At 41.4% G+C, this 19,138-nt stretch overlaps 2 protein-coding genes across 4 annotated transcripts in view; both read right to left on the reverse strand.

Annotated features, from left to right (window-relative positions):
* Positions 1–14,939, reverse strand: part of igsf9b (immunoglobulin superfamily, member 9b) — a 28,111-nt gene extending 13,172 nt beyond the window's left edge. For 2 of the 3 annotated variants that reach the window (XM_061278533.1, XM_061278531.1), the window contains exons 1-3: positions 14,457–14,913; positions 10,035–10,130; positions 8,263–8,469 (exon numbers count right to left, since the gene is read on the reverse strand). In XM_061278533.1, the coding sequence (XP_061134517.1) occupies positions 8,263–8,469; positions 10,035–10,095 (268 nt within the window). In that variant the 5' untranslated portion in view covers positions 10,096–10,130; positions 14,457–14,913. Of the gene's footprint in view, positions 1–8,262; positions 8,470–10,034; positions 10,131–14,456 lie in introns of all 3 variants that reach the window. The other variant, XM_061278530.1, reaches the window with a different exon arrangement.
* Positions 14,940–16,309: 1,370 nt separating this feature from the next.
* tmem230b (transmembrane protein 230b) lies at positions 16,310–17,733 on the reverse strand. The gene is made up of 3 exons (XM_061279634.1): positions 17,448–17,733; positions 16,734–16,856; positions 16,310–16,646 (listed from the first exon to the last, which is right to left on the reverse strand). Exons 1-3 carry the CDS (start codon positions 17,538–17,540, stop codon positions 16,506–16,508), a joined length of 357 nt encoding a protein of 118 aa, XP_061135618.1. The 5' UTR covers positions 17,541–17,733; the 3' UTR covers positions 16,310–16,505.
* Between the last annotated feature and the right edge of the window lie 1,405 nt (positions 17,734–19,138).

Genomic DNA, 19,138 nt, shown 5'->3' on the forward strand with positions numbered 1-19,138 from the left:
TTGAGGGGCATAGATTGAAATTATGTTTGTCAGACGCTTCCCAACGATCAACTTCACAACGATGATCCGCTCATTTACCCTGCTAACAGTTAGCACTTGATCTATCCACTTTTCAGCAATAAGTACACCAACACCACCAGTCCCTTCGTTGCAGCCTTGCCAGAAGAACTTGTACCTTCTGCCGATTGCACCCAGCATCCTTGCACTACCACCCTTCCATCTCGACTCCTGGACACAGCAGACATCCACCCTTCTCCTGTGTAGAGCATCAGCCACCTCCCCCGATCGGTGTGACATGCTGCCGATGTTCCATGTAGCCACCCTAACACGTGCCTCCTGCCCCTCTCTCTTCCGGTTCAGGCCTCCCCGCAGTCCATCGGGCTGAGGGCCGTCATATAATCTACCTGCGGTTTGGCCTCCTTTTCCATCATTCTTTTTGTCGTAGGCTGATGAAAATGCCCACGGAGTACTTAAGGCTGTACCCCGCCTCTCCTGTGTTTGTCTAGCCATACTGAGAATTTTTGGAGCAAAAACTTTTTACAGCCGGATGCCCTTCCTGACACCAACCCAAGGGGAAATTGATTTTTTGTAGGGGTTGACTCCCTTAGCCCATTCCTCTCCCGAGGAACCCACTGGGCAGTGGTACTATTTAACCCATAGTTGGGGGCTGGTTCGTGGGCACCAGGGCGTGTCCACACACCGGTGGGCCTGCGTGCCGCACGTCTAGGGGCCAAACCTCCTCCGAGTCCCTTGTAGTTTAGCCTGGGTCCGTGTTGTACCCAGTTACCATGTGTCGCCGCGTGGAGGCACTACATAGGGCTTGCTGTTAGAGAGGCTGTGTACTGGCAGGGAGAGACTTACGCACTCGGCTCTCCCGTTCGCATACTGCTAGCCAGCGGTGAGGGTTGACAGTGAGAAGTGACATGCACTGGGCACTCCACCAACACACTAGACGCATCACAACAACCCGACTTGGTGTTATGAAGTCAGACACTTCTACACAGATATTTGTGAGAAATGATTCACGCCATCGGGGGGGGGGGGGGGGGGGGATTTGCAAATTCATTTTCACAACGAATGCATGCCATGACTATAAAATTTAAATAATATGCCATCACAACATCTTCAAAGGGTGGTCCCATGCACCCATGCATGCCTACACTACACATTTTCACACATATTTCATCTCTCGCAAGAGGCGTAGCCAGGAATTTTTCCAGTAGGGGCGCGCGCCCACAGGAAAAAAAAATCTAACATCACCCACGCCATTCGCTGATCGCTAAAACAACATCCGGGTCCGGGAGGCAAACGGTGAATGGATAACATCGCGGACATAGAATAGCGCAAGCACATTCGTGCAAGACCGAAGGAAAAAAACGGCATGAAAATGAAGAATCGAAAAAGCTCGATTTTTTTCAACCGGGGCGCAGGGAGTCCTAACCGGGGCGCCGCCCCGGCTCGCCCCGGCTTGGCTACGCCTCTGTCTCTCGCTGTCTTAACTCCCAGAATCCACTCTACCCCTTCAGCGTACTTTTTCTATACCTCCCTTTTAGGCTTTGAAACTTGATCTGTCGGTTGCCTGGTGACCGCTGCCCGAAGTTACCCCCCCTCACCACCACCACACACGTACTTTCTTTTATTCTGTCTCTCAATGAACTCTTTTTTTACCCCCTTCAATCTCAGCCTTTTTAACGACAGGAGGGTGTGCGTGCGCAGGAGGGGGAAACGCACACGTTCATACCAGGCCGTGGCTTAAAGCCGTTTGAAAGTAAACAGAGTCAATCTTGGGACCTTCCCAGCATCTTGTCATTCTTGTTTTCGCGGAGGGAAAAAAACCACTTGTCTTATGTAGGCTAACAATCAAATCAATTGATTCCTTCCTTATTCTTTCTTGCAAGATACTCATACATTTTCAATTATTTTATCAAATCTATTGGCACAGCACCTCGCATTATATTTCACAGCAGCAACAACACATTCAGACAGTGAATGCAGGAGGAAATATTGACAAAATACCCAAGAACCTTGAAGCAAGTATTGCATAAAGGAACATAATAGCTACGCTATTGACTTCCCTTTACAAAGCACAGTCTGGAACCGAGCCTGAAAGCTATGAAATTCATTTAACTTTAGACACAGCCTCCAGACAGGGTGAAACACACATGCTGTGAGTATAGACAGGCAACAATGGCTTATAATTAACCCCACATTCCTGACTGGGGCTGTTGCTGTGCTTAATAGTCACGTTTAATTATTGACTTGACCTCGTCAACCTTTGGATGGCCAATACTCTCCTCTGAGATGCTCCAACAAACAAAATGCCTTGAAGCTCAGGTCAGCATTGACCAAACAAGTGGGAGGGAGGGAGGCATGGGGAGAAAAAGGTGAGGGGATAACCTCAGCTATGTTCTCTTGGAACTGTTCATTTTCCCATTCCACTTAGATATGGAGGGTTAGGGTTAGGGTTAAGTGCTTTGCGCTCTGAGAGAAAAAACTTTTTCACATAAATCACAAAAACAACTAATCCTCCTGTAGCTAACGGCGCTTGACTGTGCATTTAAAAAAAAAAACTGAAAAAACAGTGTGCTGATCTCAAGGCTTTAGCGTCACGTGGTAACGTGTTGATTTTCAAAATGTGGTGCCCGCGCAGGTTCACCACTGAGGGACTGCAGCTCCTCTATTGGACGTTTAACCCTTTCCCGCTGCCTCGCTCTTGTCCATCACTACAAAGGAACGATGGCCCCCGCTCCACCACTCTGCATTCTCGCCTGTTACCATAGCGACGGAACCAAGCAAAATCCGGACAGTAGGTTTAGATTTGAATTCAGTTGCTGTAGAAACATAGCAGCATTGATAGGGGAGTGTGGATGGAGCGCGTGAATGGGGGGAATTGAGAAAATGACAGAGAAAACCCGTTTCGATTTGAAACTGAAAGTGCTGCACGGAAACATTTTGAGGCACCATAAGAGGAGTGAGAAAAAGAATCCATTTTCTATTCAGCCTAGAGACAAACAAAAGGCTGACTCTGAGTGATAAATGTTGCTCACCCCCCCTACACACACACACATTTCAAGGCCTAGTCTCCGAACTTGAACTCAAACTGGCAATTGGCAGGTGCTCGGCTTTAAGGCTGCATTACTTACGGGGTGATGCCCATGCATAAGGGAATACTACAAGCACATACAATCATCTATCATACGAGCAGAACAACAAGGAAGTGAGTACTGAGAGGTTATGGAGAGGTTACTCCAATTGTGAGCATCAATAATCCACTGAGAACCAATAAGAGCTGGATTCTTCTGACCTCTATGCTCCGTAACTCCCCCACAGACACATTCATCACTCCCTCTGCTTCAAGGGACAAACATCATTACACTATATGGTGGACGACAGAAAGAAAGGCTGGCACAAAGGCTGCGTCTCCCCCGAGCGTTCCTTCATCCTCTTGCTCCGAATTGTTTTTTTCCGGTAGCTATCACATGATAGGTCCAGTCTTCCTTAAAACAAACCCTTGCTCCAACAGGTCAGTGCATCCAAGTGGAGATAATGGAAATGCCTGTTCACTGATGCTGTATGAATGAACATCTCCCACAAAGCTAGACTCAAACTCTCCCTTTCCAGGTGGGATGAAGGAATTCCTCAGTTCTTCCTGTTTTATTCATGAATTTAGAATTTGCATGAGATGCACGTTCCACTGTTGGCTGAAACAAAAGCACAATTCTTTGATTGTTCCACCTCGTTTAAAAATGTAAACTTGTCTCATCAAAACTTGTTGACTTCTTTGAGATAATTACACGAGATACATTTAAGTCACAGAGGAAGAAAGATGATCCTGTTAGGAATAGCATCAGCACTGCTTTTCTTTGCCCATCCGAATGTGCGTAAGCGAGCGGGGCAGAGGTGCATTGTGGGATATGTTTTGATTTGAATACAATCATAAGTCTGGGACCTGGCCCCATGCTTCTGACAGCTCCCCCCTCACGTCCCCCCAAATTTCCCTCTTCAATCCTCCTGTCCCCCTAATCAGTTTAAGCCTCTTATGAATAGCTCTTTGTCGTGATATAGATTACAGTTAACTCTGGCCCTCTCACTCTGTCCAGCTCTGTTAACCCCTGCACCATTAAGCACACTCGCCTCACGTGCCAAGCTTCGCCACAGGAATTGGCACTCTGACATGATGGCAGTATATTTATTACCCTTAAATTATAACTTCCCTAAACTCATCATCTGGAATATGATCAGTGACCAACCAAAGGCACGGAGTAACTTGGCTCGAAACCGAAGAACACAACATTTTTGCCAAACATCATGTTGGAATAATTATAATGGGAAAAACAAGTTGCTGTTGGATGAAAGAGGAACAATTTCAGTTTGTCTACTGATGTTGTTTTGATTGAAATTCTTGCAGAGCTTGAGCTGTTTCAACAAAGTATTTAGCAGTATTATTTACTGCACATTCATCTAAATTCACCTCACAGGACTTGGATTAGTGGTTTCCAACACAGATGAATTTATAAAGCTACACTACTTAGCTGAAGAGGGAAGAAAATCACAACTACTATATCACGGTTAAAAGAAAGTGGGTGGTCTTTAATTACACTTTGATCACTTGATCACCGCCAAATAACCCCTACTTCACTTTTTTTTTCTTCCTTTCATTCATACATGACTACATAAATACACTGTCTTCCATTGTAAATCCCAGAGTTGGTAATTGTTTCTAATCATCTTACACTTACTGTGTAAAGTACAACATGGGAAAAATGTAAATTTCAGATTAATGGGTATGGGTCTCCGCTCTCTGGAGCAGCTTCTTATTAAACCGGAGATGATCTTGCGAGCATAGTCGCAGTTTGGCATTCACAAATTTACCAAGTAGCTGATCCGGTCATTTTTTATGCTATTTTATGTCTACACGGCGACCTTGTATTATTATTATTATTATTTTTTTTTTTTGTGCAACGTAGCTGCGATTATTTGCTGAACAACTCAAACGTTTGGTGTTTTTGAGGTCAGGCCAAAGCAATAAAAGGTATTTAATACAATTTTGGGGTATCTCCATGCTAAAGAAACATGTTGACGTGATGTCAAGAGCTTCGTTTAGACAAAAGTTGCGCTTTGTTACAATGTGGTAGTATCTTGCTAGCGAGGGATTATGTTGAAGTGCGTTGAGGAGTTTTGATTACCACACAAAAGTAGAGCTTTTTGGCCACATTGTTATTACTTGCAGATTTTCAGTTGTGAGGGAAAACTGCAATTAACCTCTGCCAAGTGACAGAGCAATTCCACAAACAGTGAAAATTTGCAACTAATTGATCCCACTGCCCCCCTCAAGAAAGGTTTGTAATTGCCTATAAATGTCACATTATAGCGGCAAAGCACTTAAAAGAGAGAGGACTATAAAAGTGCACACCCAGTTTGGACTGATTGAGCTGAACACTACAGACAAAGAATAATAAGTGAAGCATCACTATACATCTAGCATGTACTCAGTTTTGAGCCTATGTTACATGTATGACTGCATTCAGCAAGTGAATGATTCAACACACAAACCACCATCAATTGGAATCCCAATTGATCAATCGTGTTAGCGAGCATACTAACCTAAATAACATACTAGGCGTAAACTGAAGTGACATTGCACTTAGGCAAAAAAAAAGGTGCATGACAAATTTATACAAACTACCGGTAGAAATCATTCAATTACAGCAGCAACATTTAATCGATACATCGACAAGACAATTATCAAAATAATCGTAACTATTTTGATAATCGATTCATTGTGTAGAGACCTTGTTTAAGTTAAAATTGTCTAAATCCTTGGAATTTCAGCTTCTTAACAGTAAATATTCTCGGATTTCTGTAGTGTGTCTCACCTTTTTCTATGAGATGAACATGCATGTAAATGTCAGGTCACTGACGCAATATTGACATAGAGTGAAGGTGAAAAAGTATGAATATTTTCTATGCTGTGCCATTGGCAGGTGACCGACCAGTCTACCAGTCTGCCCAAAGTCAGCTGGGAGAAGATCTAGCTCTAGTAACCTTCCAGGAAAAGCAGTATAGAAAATGAATGGGTGGAACTGCAGCCTTATTTAAAAACATTTCTGACTTTTGAACTTTTAACATGCCCAACAAACCAATTAGGAACTCAAAGTAATTAGCAACAAGATGCCTCGGTCGATTTTCGATGGATTACGACCACAATCTATTTCAGAACATTGCGGTACTGGAATCCAAAACTCACCAGTTTGATGTGAACTGGGGAATGAATGCAATATGTCCAAATGACATTGCATTACCATATTTGTGCATGGACTAGTGTGTGTGTGTGTGTTGGTGTGCATGTAGTGTGCGTGTGAGAATGTTTGTGTGTGAGTGTGAATGTGTATGCGTGCAAAAATGCCGGAACCTCTCCCATGCTCGAAGGATCCACTGCGAGTATAATGAAGGCCTACAGAGACTTGGGGGGGTTTACCCATTGTTGCCGTGGCCTCGGGCCGAACTCTCCTGCTCACCGTCTCTGATGATTTTCCTTAGCACACGGGAGCTATTTGATCTCGCCCTGCAACAGTAAACCTCCCTGACACCAACGGACCCCCACTTCTTTTTTTTTTTCTCCAACAAATCCGGCTCAAACAGACTATAATAGCATGTCAGTACAGAGTTGATCTGGCTGTTTCCTCTGTTATGTGTTCAGTGATGTTCAGCCCTGCAGGGCATGCTGGGTGTGAAACAAGAGAGGGCTGAAGGACACCAATACCTTTCGGATTCACTTGAAGCAGACAAGACTGGTGTCTTAAAAGGAGCAAAGGAAGGAAGCCATTCTGAAGTCTCCTCAAATACCTGATGACCTATACATGAAATTTATTTTTTAATATATAATTAAAAAATACATTTCATAGACTAAAATACTTAGACACTGCTTGATCCTTAATTGTTCTTTAAGACAGAAGAGCATGACGAAAACAAAGCAACACACATAAAGACCTTTGAGATACTTGTATATCATTATTCACCTGCAATGAGTTTACCAAAGGTGGATCGCAAAATTTTATGCAGTCTAGTCTGGCGCCGTCGCATTAACTGCCACTTGTATAAATCCACCTCTAAACGGCAGGGGAATCCTCACTTTACGATTATATTTATGGAGTTTATACTTCACTCACATCCTGGTTTCAGTTTCTGATGTCAGACAAGCACGGACAACATTCTGGAAACTGCCATCAAGTCAACAGTCATCATAAAACCCCCCAACACTGTAATTTGAGGGTGAGATACATTAGAGCGGCAACGCTGACACGCATCATATGCTGCCATCTGCCTCCAGCGGGAGGGGAGGCATAAGGATCTAATGCAGACGGGGGTAAAGCTCAAAGCAGATAACACACACACACACGGAATGGCTAGGCCAAAATACGGGAATATCCCAAACAGTGCCCAAGAATGTTATTTAGTCTGTGTGGGACTGGAAAGATACCAGATGACTGCCCAGAAACAATAGCACAGTTAACGGCCTATCACGCATACACATGTAGCCCAATTGCTCAGTGGAAGCATCCTGTTTGTAGCTTCACACAATCAATGTGGCTGGCGTTAATAAATTCCACCAAGGTGCATGTTACAACCCCGTGAGGGCTTCTCCTCTTGTTGCCAGATGTTTGCAGTACACATGTAGGTGAGCATCCTAGCACTTTTCCATGACATATTAGGAACAGGATGGGATTTGGCCTGTCCTAATGGTCCCTTTAGGTTTTTGTAAAGCAAGGGGAGGTAGTGATACCCCTCTTTGTCTTTTGTTCAGGGTTAGACAATGACGGGATTATAGCGCTGCAGCAAGAAAACTCCCATTATTCGACATGCTTCATCCTTCCTTCTCCACTGGCAATCTCTTACTGGGTCACCCCTCTGCATACTAATAAAAAACACTGTCATCGGGACCACCAAGCCCCCACCTGCACTTAATCCCACTATGCGCATAGCTTCTTGTACCCTCCCCCTTGCTCTTTGCAGAGCTGCCCCACCCCCTAGCTGCCTCCATTTGAACGGAGGAGGCATTCTCGCCTCTTTTTCCCACCGCTGCCGCTCTTATGGCAGACAGGAAAACCAAACACTGAGGACCTGAAGTCATTCTAAATGTGTTTTGAGTGAGTGTAAAATAAAACTCAAACGACTGAGAAAAATGTCCAAAGTTTGAAAGTTCCCGGTCAGTGTGAAAGTAAAACTGAAAAAGGTGAACGAAAAGCTGAAGGAGTCTCTTACCCTTGTAGTTGGGATGAACTCGAGGAGCATACACCCCAAATTTGATGAGGATGGGAACGCTGTAACCGAGCCGCACCCACTCCACCACATGTAGCGGGAAGATGTTTGGGCTGGTGGCGCCGTCGGATTTTGAAGCGAGACTGCAACCCAGCTCGGCAGAGCCCCCCTCTCTGCCCCGAACAACTGATGACAAACTTTGAGACACACCTGCAGACAACAATATGTGACCAAGATAAAGCAAATGGCTGCATTTCGGGCCGATGAGAAAAACAATACAATGTCTATAAGTTTGGAATCATATGTAGTTTTCAAAATATCTTAAAATTATGCAATGTTATCATAATTAATTTATTGGGTCAATATGTTAAAAGAGTGTGTCGTAAGCCGGCGGCAGCAACGGCGTCATTAGCAACGCACCTACGTAGTGTTTGAGAACTATTTTTTATTTGACTAATGAATGAGCTATGTAGCAAATATATTTCAAAAAAATCCCTGGCTATATCGTGATTAGGGGGAAAGAAATGAATGAATGATTCCAAAGACAGCATTTGAGCCATTTGAAGAGAGCAATAGCTGCCAGACCTTGGGATGAAGCGCTTGCTATTAAAAACGTGCTTCAGATTGAGAGAGCAAAGGGAGAGGTCAAAAAAATAAAGCTCAACGCTATATTTGAAGTGGAACTGGGGTGAGCATTTTCCCAGTTCGCAGTCGGCGGCATGTAGCGAGGGCATGTTAGATGTGCCATTTGGTGATAAGATCTTACGGTGGCAAAGCCTACAAACACACCGCAATCCCATTAGTGACACCTGGAGTAGCTCCTCTCCTCTCCGTGTCGGAAAACTCCCTCGCTGCCATGTGCTCACGTGGGCGTGTGCGCTACTGGGTGCCAGTGTTTGCTCTACTGCTCATCTGGTCTGGTCATCACTTTAATCCCACAGGGGGGCGGGGTAAAAGGGGCTGATACTCTGATCGAGGGCAGCGGGCCTCTCTGTGCTCCCTCCGGCTGACCTCCCACCACCCACTGGGGTACACACATGGTTAGAGGACCAGCACAATCAATCCCCCAACCCCCCCGCCTTACACACACACTCACACACATGCACTAAAAGAAGCGTGCCTGCCGTTGAGAGCAGCATAAATCCCAGATTGATCTAATTCCACACCCAGAGATGTTATTTAAGTTGCATTTTGGCCCCAATTCTCTGTCATTTAAGCGAATTGCAATAACCCTTCTGCTTTATAGAGGGAGCCGTGCCAGTGTGCTCATCATCTCGCTGCCTATACTGAGTGGGGATAGTTTAACAGCAACATGTGCCAACTGCTAAACGACGCTTTGACGTGGCAGGCAACTTGGCAACGCGGTGAAGCCAAGTGGACTGACAAATGCAAGAAAAGAAAACACTTGAGCACAGAGCCAAAGAGGGCTCTGCTTTGTCATCCAATGCTCACATAAATTATGAAAACATTTAGATGAAAATATGCTTTTTTTTCTGATTTTCAAGTGTGCTTAAAAGAGATTTAATGGGTTTTATTTGTAATGTAATACGCTTAGTTTCCCGGCTTACAATTTAGTAGATTATTGTACGGTTTGTTACTTGTAGGCTACATAGTGCGGACATTTTGCAGTTGACAGTTCCAGCTGTTTGAATCATTGATCTGTTTGAATCATTGATCTGAGAAATCACTATCAAAAATAAACGAAGACTGCAAAATAATATATGTGCAACTATTTGCATCTTAAAGTGAAATCCATATCGTATTAGCATACTCACTTAGCAGAAAGATGGCAAGAGTGGTGGTGATCGCCTGAAGCCACCTTCTCTCCAGTCCCATGGCCGTCCGTCACGCTGCTTCACACATCTCCTGACCTAAAACAGCAGAAATACTACAGTCATTCTCAAATCAAAAAAGTAGTCCTTCAATTAACATCTGGTCATTACTCTTGAGAACTACTGTAACAAAAATTGTACGTCTGGAAAGGCGTTGGATTCGGGAAAGTACATTTCCAGTCACTCCAAGAATCTTTTGCAGTCAGACTTAAAGATGCTTTTGATTAAATACAAACACGTTACAATAGCAACAAGGAGGCACAATTTCTTTTCACAACAAAATGGACCTCACAAACTAGAATTGACTGAACAATCAAGTAAAAAAAACAACAAGAGGCGTTGCTGTCTTTTGAGTAAAATAGGACATTTTCTTCTATGAAAGATGTTCAGGTGCTCAATACTTGCAGCAACAATGTTGAATTTTAAAAATAAGCCCGAAATTGGATAGCTGACATGCCATTAACTGAAATGCGAGTAAGATTCCTAAGTAGCATAAATAAATAAATAAATAAATAAATAAATAAAAAACAGCACTGTTCGCTGATTTATTGCAACAAAATGAAATATTTTTTGCCACTTGCTGGTGATTAGGAGAGCATCCAATATTGGGGTTGGAATAAAATATGTCATCTTATTTCAGCACCTTTTTTTTTTACAAGCAAAACAACATGCCGCCATTAGCTTTACTAAATCAAACAGTCATTCAACTAAAAGGATTTGCAAAAGGAGGAAGACGACAACTAAGCAACTTCTTCAGGCATCCAGGCAAGGGGATTTTGAAAGGACATCATCACCTAGGTGGTCTCAGACATCAGGCCTTTTGATCAAGCCGCTCTTGTATTACTTCCTAATACAAACTGGCAATTGCATTTATAGACCTCCTGCTCTATATAAACAGCTGAAAAGCCAATGTAAGTACCTTTGGAAAGAACCAACATAATCCAAACAGCTAATGCACCTGCAGCACGTGCTAACTGCGAACCCATGTTTCAATGGATTTCACTGACACAAATTGCTTTGGATCTAGTCATGACTTAGCCTTCTGGATGGTACATTTGTGGCACCTCCAGCACCGTAATCCTACTCTAGTGCCCTTGGTGTTAACAGTCTAATCAAATTACAGATAAAATTCTGAGAACAATCAAGGACACTGAATTAAGTGACAAAATAGGTGTTTTTCGAGCATTTTATCAATGCGGTTTATTTCGTAGACTTCAGGCAATACCAGATGTGCCAATGCAGATGCTTAAATTTCTCATGCTAAATTTAACCTTGATGTTATCTACGGTCCAGTGCAGTATTTTCCAACCTTTTTTGAGCCAAGGCACCCATTTTATTTGCAAATCATAAATGATCATTTTCAAATAAATGAGGTGCAAAAAGAAAATCTGGAAATCATGACTGTCAAGTGTCTTTAAACTTGTTTTGTACCTCTAATAAGTGACATATTGCTTTGTCTGTACAATTTGGCATTGTGTGTGTGCGTGCATGTGTGTGTGTGCTTGTGTGCGTGTGTTTGTGTCAGGCAGAACCATGATTGATGTTAGTGACAGTCACAGGCATGATAAGCGGTAGCAATACTCTGTTGTTAATCCATGTTAATCCTGACAAAGAAGGCAGTCTTAGTAAACCAGCCTGGCGGGGAAACTCAAGTGTCATTTCAGTAAACACTTTCACAACTGCACAAAAGAAGAATGCCACACAGATGTAAACAAAGACAAAAATCACAGCAACGTCTCCGTGCTTTTATGACATACAGTCATTGTTGTGTGTTTGGAAATCAGTCACAGTGTACAAAAGAGTCAGACAACCATTCACATGGCCCATCACTGAGTGGGATGTGAACCACTAAATCATCAATAACACAAGTATCAAGATTTAGCATAATTGATGACTTTATTTTCCGTGATATATTTGTCTGCATTAAATACTACATGGTCAAAAAATTTGACACATTCCCTCCTTCGCGGCTGGCTTTCAGCTTCACGTTAAAAGAACGGCTTTTTGTTCGAGGCACCGCAGTGGTGGTGCAAGATCTGCCCCTTTTGTGAGAACACACAATTTCTTTGGACAAAAAAAGAAGAAAAAAACTCACTGTAAGTAAGAGATTCGCATGAGCACATTTTTTAAAGAAGCCATATCACGCTAAATCAACTTTTTGGGAGATTTTAGCCAAGTTCAAATGCTAATTCCACCCCAAAAAAAAAAGAAAAAACCCCGATAGTGTTGTTTTCCTCTGTTTATCCATCTTGACTTTGTGACATCACAAAGTGAGGATCCATCCCTGCAGACGAAACTACTCGGCCACTTTCTTCGAGCAGCTGTCCCTGCAACTTGAGTTAACATGTGGCTGTTCTAATTTTGGTGTGTCAAATAAATAAATAAAAAATTCCACCCCCTGAGCAGCATGCTCACGCACGGGTCATTGCCGTTTGGTGCTTTGAATTTTTTTTTTTTTGTGTAGTTTTGAGATGTCCTATTTTGTGAGTGGTCACTGAATGCACCTCCAGTCTACCAAAATAATTGATATTTCGTAAGAAATTAGAAACAGCATTACACATACGCCTTCTTTGACTGACAGGTTAGTACCCCTTTCCCGTTGACAGAATAAAAAACTCAGAATGGGAATAGCCAAAAGGTGTCAGTCAAAATTCAAAGTTTGAGTCCACTGACTAAGCAGTCATTCTTGATGCTTGTTTATTATTTGACTGGAAAAAAAAACTCACTCCAGCCTTAACTAGTTGGACCAGTTTATAAAACAATCAAACCTTGGGTTGTGTACCCTGGCATACCAACCCACTTTGGTAAGTGTATTGACTTTGTCTTGCACAAAGGGAAATGAATTTGGCAAGCTGTAGGCACATGAGTGGAGTCCCGGTCTCGTGAGCGAGAAAGCCTGCTGTTTATGGATTAACGTAGTGATTTCTGGATGAAGCCACGGGTTCCATCAATACCGGCAAATGAGAAATGATTCAATATTTTTAATATTACGTTCAGTGACATAAATGGAGCTTCGGATCATGCTATTGAGTTTTGTTGATATTATTGAAAGTCACAGAGTAGCGAATGCCACTAGTTGTAACTCCTTGTCCCACCTGCTCCCAAACCCCGGGGGTCAGCTCAGTCTCGTTAAGCTACTTTACAGACACGATCAGGAGGTGAATTTAGGGTTAAAAACTGCAACTACTAAAAGACATTTCTAATCTCCAAACAAGTGTTTGGTTTTTACATTTTTTAATGGGACACATCAATTTTCTTTAGCGATAATCATTAGGATCACGGAGTGCACCTTGGCCTGATCGCCATCCTATTGCGAGTCGCATATAACCAATCATTCGCAAATGTTGACAATTTAGAGTCCTCAATAAACATTACATGCATAGAGCTGAGCCATGCAAGCATAGGAAGAACATGCAAATACCACATGGGTAAGCCAGAGCCAAGATTCAAACTCAAAACCTCAGAACTGTGAGGCAGTCATGTTATAATCACTTTCCCACCTTGCTGCCCATTTAAAGATGGTTTCTTTTACATGAAGTATTTTTTTTGCCTCTTTTCACTCTACTTTTTCAGCAGGTTGTATCACAAATAGTGAGAACCTCAAGGAAATGTATTGAATACTGCAGTCAGACAGCACCCCCCCATAAAATCCTGAGGTACAACACAAAGGATTACAGGCGTTCGGAATGATGTGAGCCTCTTTGTAGCACATTGCCCATTAACACGGGGGCAAACTTGATTTGTGAGTGCTTTGTGTTTTCGATAAAAAGCCAAAGTGCCCAGCTGCAGCAGGTAGGCGACTATGGCTATGGTGCATGTGAAAATAACTGCAAGCAACAAGCCCTTGTGCACCCCTGCAATCCATTGTGCAGCTCAGTGCTCCTTGCCACCACCCTGACAGACCTCCTGTAAATCATAACAGGCGTATCTTTTGTCTGAATCAGTCAACTGGAAAAAAATGGCGCAATAAAACACAACACGCATTTTACTTGTTCTCACTGGTTGAATCCAAGCAACATGCACAAAAAAGCGACCCTGGTAGAATTACAAAATGAAACTATTTGAGATTCCGAGTGGCTCGCATGTCAATTAACATAAACAATGGCTCTGCAATCATGTTAAATTTTAAGGAGGAAAACAACATAAGTGTTATTTGCATATTTCTAATTACTGTAGAAATGCGTGTAATTTTAGTGGCATGCACGTGGTACATAATGAGAACAAGAGCGCTTCAGTTGCGATTAAATCCAAAAAACATTGTGAAATATAAAATGAAGTCACGTCTTCAGGTTGATTTTCTGTTTTTGGAAGTTTACCATAAAGTGAATGGTGCATTGGACGCTACATGCATATGAATGAGCTCACCTTGCTGCAGGCACTTTTGGAAGTTTAACATTTCACTCCATCGATGTTTAGACTCTTCTTGCAGATTCCCCTCGGGTTTATTTGATCACTTTAATCAATAATGTCAAGGACCTTAAACCAGTTGAAAAAGTAATCACATTTTCCACCCAAAAACATTAATCCCTCATGATGATCAGACTTCCCAAGGATAGAAATACAAGAAACAGCAAGTCCAGCCTCGGGCAGTTTAAAGTCCTTTTAAACTTATCGCGCGTCTACTGCAGGATTCTTCTTCATCCAAGGTGGCTGAAAGAAGCTAAAACAATGGGAGATCAAAACAAAAACAAAAAAAACAAATACGTTTTATGAGGAGGAAAAAAAATCGCTCAGTGCACCTTCTCTTCCGACGGTCGCTTGTTTCATTAAGGGGAAAAATGCACCTAGCACGTTTTGGCCAAAACCCGTTGTTGATACTCAGTTTCTCCTCCCATTAGCAAGAGTCCCTCCCCTCTACACGGTTGCACATCGATAAACGTTAAGTCCAACTAATTTTAAAAGGCTTCCTGTAAAAACCTTCAAAATAAGCATATACTGTGCTTTATAAAAATAAATAAAAAACGTTAACAATAACCACAACGCACGATATGATCTAGCATGCAAATTAATAAATTGGATATGACGCGAACGTGGGGAATAAGTTGTATATAAACTCCCCGCAGAGACATATCAAACTTAAAATACATTTTACATTGACAAGAAATGAAACCAATTCCGTTGACTAGCAACGACTCAACGTGAGCTTCATGCAGTGGCTATTTGGGCGCCTCACGCAAAAGTGCTCTTTTGCAAGAAAGAGTCGTTCTTAAGACGCAACAAAAACCGAAGAGTTGCCAAAAGGCCAAAAGATGCTTGTCGCAGTTTTGTTTGCTGCTGACACTAGGTACTGTGGTAATACTTTATCATAAATTACTAGGTCAGTAGGCCAATTCCGATTGAAGCAAATACTATTCAGTAGCATGGTAGCGTACCGCCACTAGAGGGCAATACAATCCCGGGTAAATCTTTTACAATCGCCTAATAATGCCCGTTATGATAACCTACTGCAACAAGGAAAAATAAACTTCTCCGCACATAATAATTTTCCTTTTTGGTTAACTTTGATACTGCTCATATTCTGAAAGAAATAGCTTTGGCATAGGCCTTAGTGTAATTTAAAAAAATCGGGTAAAATTATTATTTTCAGCCATGCAGCAAGACAGATAATAAAACATATTTTAAAAAGGACGCAAGCTGTTGCTTCCTGGTTTAATTTTTTTTGCTGTTCCTATGTTCCAATCAGGTAATCAAATTTCAACCATGGTTGACTTTATCTCTCTTTATTTACATCATTTTCACATCACTTTCTCATGCAGAGAGGTTGGGGGGAGACTATTTTGACAAGAGTGGAAATTACTGATATATATTTTAAAATTTTGTAAAGAAAAATAAATAATGAAATAGATAACCTAAAAAATCTACTGAGTAGTAATTATCTCCTTCACTCCAATGCTAATTTGTTCTTTGAAATGTGTCACTTACCCATGTCAGTGCAGTAGTGACTACAGTAAACACTGGTACAAAAAAAAAATCTATGCCATAGAAATGAAACATTAAAGTAGATGCTTGTGTGACACAATTATAGATATTATAACTTGCATTAAACATTTTACAGCCAACAGCAAATGTTTTTTTGTTTTTACATTATTCTGCTCCATTGTCTACTCAAACATTTTGTGGCATGAAAAAAACTAAGATATTTGATGTCAATATTTTTGTATAAGGTGGGCCACATAATGAAATGCTGCTACATGACTTAAATGAACCAAGAACAGATCAGAAATTGCAGCTGTATTTATTTACTGAGAAACAAAACTATTATAATTAGACTATATTTGCTTCATATCATCAAGGGAATAATATGAACACTCAGGTTAAGGAAAAAAGACAATCACTGTACTAAAATGACATCCTTCGCTGAGGGATGCATGTCGGAAATTTGAGGACTTCCTTAAGCTTCAAGAAACAAAGCATTTAGTCGTCAAAGTCTGGGATATCATCATAGGAGTATCCTGGGTATCCTTTGGATGCATAATAAGCTATTCGCAGGTGGTAAATTCCAGGGAGAAAAACCAGGACTCCTATGACCAGGACTGGAATGGTGCTTTCGGAGTGCTGTAAGAGGAAGGAAAACCTTTCAGACTGAGCGGCAAATGCAATTTCAAAAGTCATCAAGTACACTGTGAAAACTCTTTGACTCACGGTCACTCCAAAATATCCAGCCAGGAGAAGAGAACCGATGACAATTAACAGAGAGCCGATTAAGAAGAGGACTGCGGCGAGTGCTATGGCTTTGTACGGGACTTTGGGTGGACTTCTTTTGAACTGAAACACAAGCAAAACATTGACTCAATTACACTTTACATACTCATACTGTGAATGCATAATACGTAGTTTTTCTCGGAACTAAAATACCTTATAGATAGATCTTTATTTGTCATTGTAACATGTACAACGAAATTTAAAAAGTGCCAACCGATCCGCGCATGAGATAAAAAAAATAAACATGTGTTATGTGTCTTATGTGTTACAGGCTACATTTAAAGTAATTCTGAACATTTTTTTTTAACAGGAGTGAAAACTAATATTTGTGTTGTAGTGTTTTTTAAAAATACATTGAACAATTGGACATTAGAATGAAAAGTTAAGAGAACGGCCACTTAAATTCACCTGGAAATGCATATTGCAGGCAGTTACCGACATTTCAATCTAAAGCTGGAAACTGCTAAATGTTTTCTGACCGAATAAGAAGAGTTTTTTTTAAATATAAAGATCTTTAAATCACGTTATACTTGTTAGCATGGCGGAAACAAGACTGACAAAAGGGTGCATAGAAATCATGGCAGCAGGGACACTTCGAAATAACGAAACGCAATAATATTAAATAATAACAATGTACTATCTTGTCCGTTTTACCTGTAAATCAATGTACCCGTCGTCATGAGTGGCTAATCTGGAGTACTTGACTTTACTGGCAGGAGCGCCGTTCACAACGCTACGAGCTGGCATCTTTAGTTTACTATGGACAGCTTGCTTAACAGTGTAGGCTACTCGCTACAAAAACATTGACAAAACGATTATCATTATGCGGAGGACGAGAAAGCCGCAAAAATAACAAAACAAAGCCCAAAGAAGATGTAAATATGGGATTAAGAGGCTTTCTTCTTCTCGCTCGGAACTTCCGTGTTTTTAGACTAGTACGCATGCGCACAGTGCATTGCCTTGTCAATTTTATTTGCATTACAGCATTACAAATATTATAATACATTTTACATACCTAAAAATTAATTCTTTATATTTAAAAATAAAACATATACAAGCCCCCGTGAACAAATATAGATTTCCATGACAATATAATTTTCCACATTCTACATTCTGTTCAAACTCAACCGCTTGAGTGCGCTGTCGAGTGTTTAGCAGTAATAACGCCGGCGACCGCAATGTGTTGCAGACGGTGTGAGGATTTATTTTTGTGCATGCTCATTTCCGCAGGGGCTCTCACTGGTCAGCTTTGTTATCACAATGGGTTCAGTCTCACAAGAGAAAGTTTCTGTCCGGGCTGTGGGTTTGCAAATTCATCACATGACGGCTGATGATACCCAGAGATTTGGTCTGAACACGATTTCAAAGAACGTACCTGCAAATATTGTAGGATCAATGATGATGTAAAGCCCAATGATTTTAAATTGTAAAGTTTGCTAATCCTTTTCTCTATATTCCATGAAAATGCTGTTCATACTGGTGAAAGTCAATAAATTAAATCTGTTATTAATTTCAGTACTTCAATTCTAAAGTGAAATCCATGTGTTACACATTCATTGGGGAAATAATTTTCTGAATTAGAAGGTAATTCCCAAAAATGCACGATGGTGAATTTGGGGTTTCATGACACAAGTTTTGCTTTTAATTAAATTACTATAATTACAGTTATGCTTCACACAATATTCTCATTAATTTGATACACATGTATCTAAAGTATAACAACCATGATATATTCCAAGCTGTAACAGATGATCCTGCTTTATATAAAAAATATTCAGATAGACAGATGGACGGATGAATCACTACTTTGACATTGCCCTGATCATGCCTAAAATAGCCTTTGGTATAACATTCAACAAAATACACTAGAATTAACATTTGCACAATTCTTCTCTAATGATTAAGGCTCTGAATAATTCAAGCTGTTGTGGTTGATGTAGCATTGACCCTGCTTCCCACACCCCACCTTTGCCCTTCTAGTGTTAGAAAATTGGTCTGTCACATAGACAAATATAGACTCTCCTGTAGGCAGAATTCCGACTGCTGCCTGGCCCTACAGGGGCCATCATTATGATCCAAGATCTGAGGCAGGTCTACAATCAGTGATGAATGTCCACAGTTTGTAAATAACCCAGAGGCCACCACTATTTCCTCAGCAGTGATAAAACTCCAAATGCATATTTGTATTAGAAATGCTTCCGGCATCAATAACAAACTCTCTAAGCGCCGCACTGCTCACAGTGAGTCTTGAGTGATCATGATGATGCTGGATGACCTTGGCCATTACCACACTTTCAGAGCTCTACTATTTCTCATGTGGAGGCAATTGAGCATTTGCAAATGGT

The sequence above is a fragment of the Syngnathus typhle genome, linkage group LG5 (assembly GCF_033458585.1).
Source record: "Syngnathus typhle isolate RoL2023-S1 ecotype Sweden linkage group LG5, RoL_Styp_1.0, whole genome shotgun sequence".
In the NCBI taxonomy this organism is placed as follows: Eukaryota; Metazoa; Chordata; class Actinopteri; order Syngnathiformes; family Syngnathidae; genus Syngnathus; species Syngnathus typhle.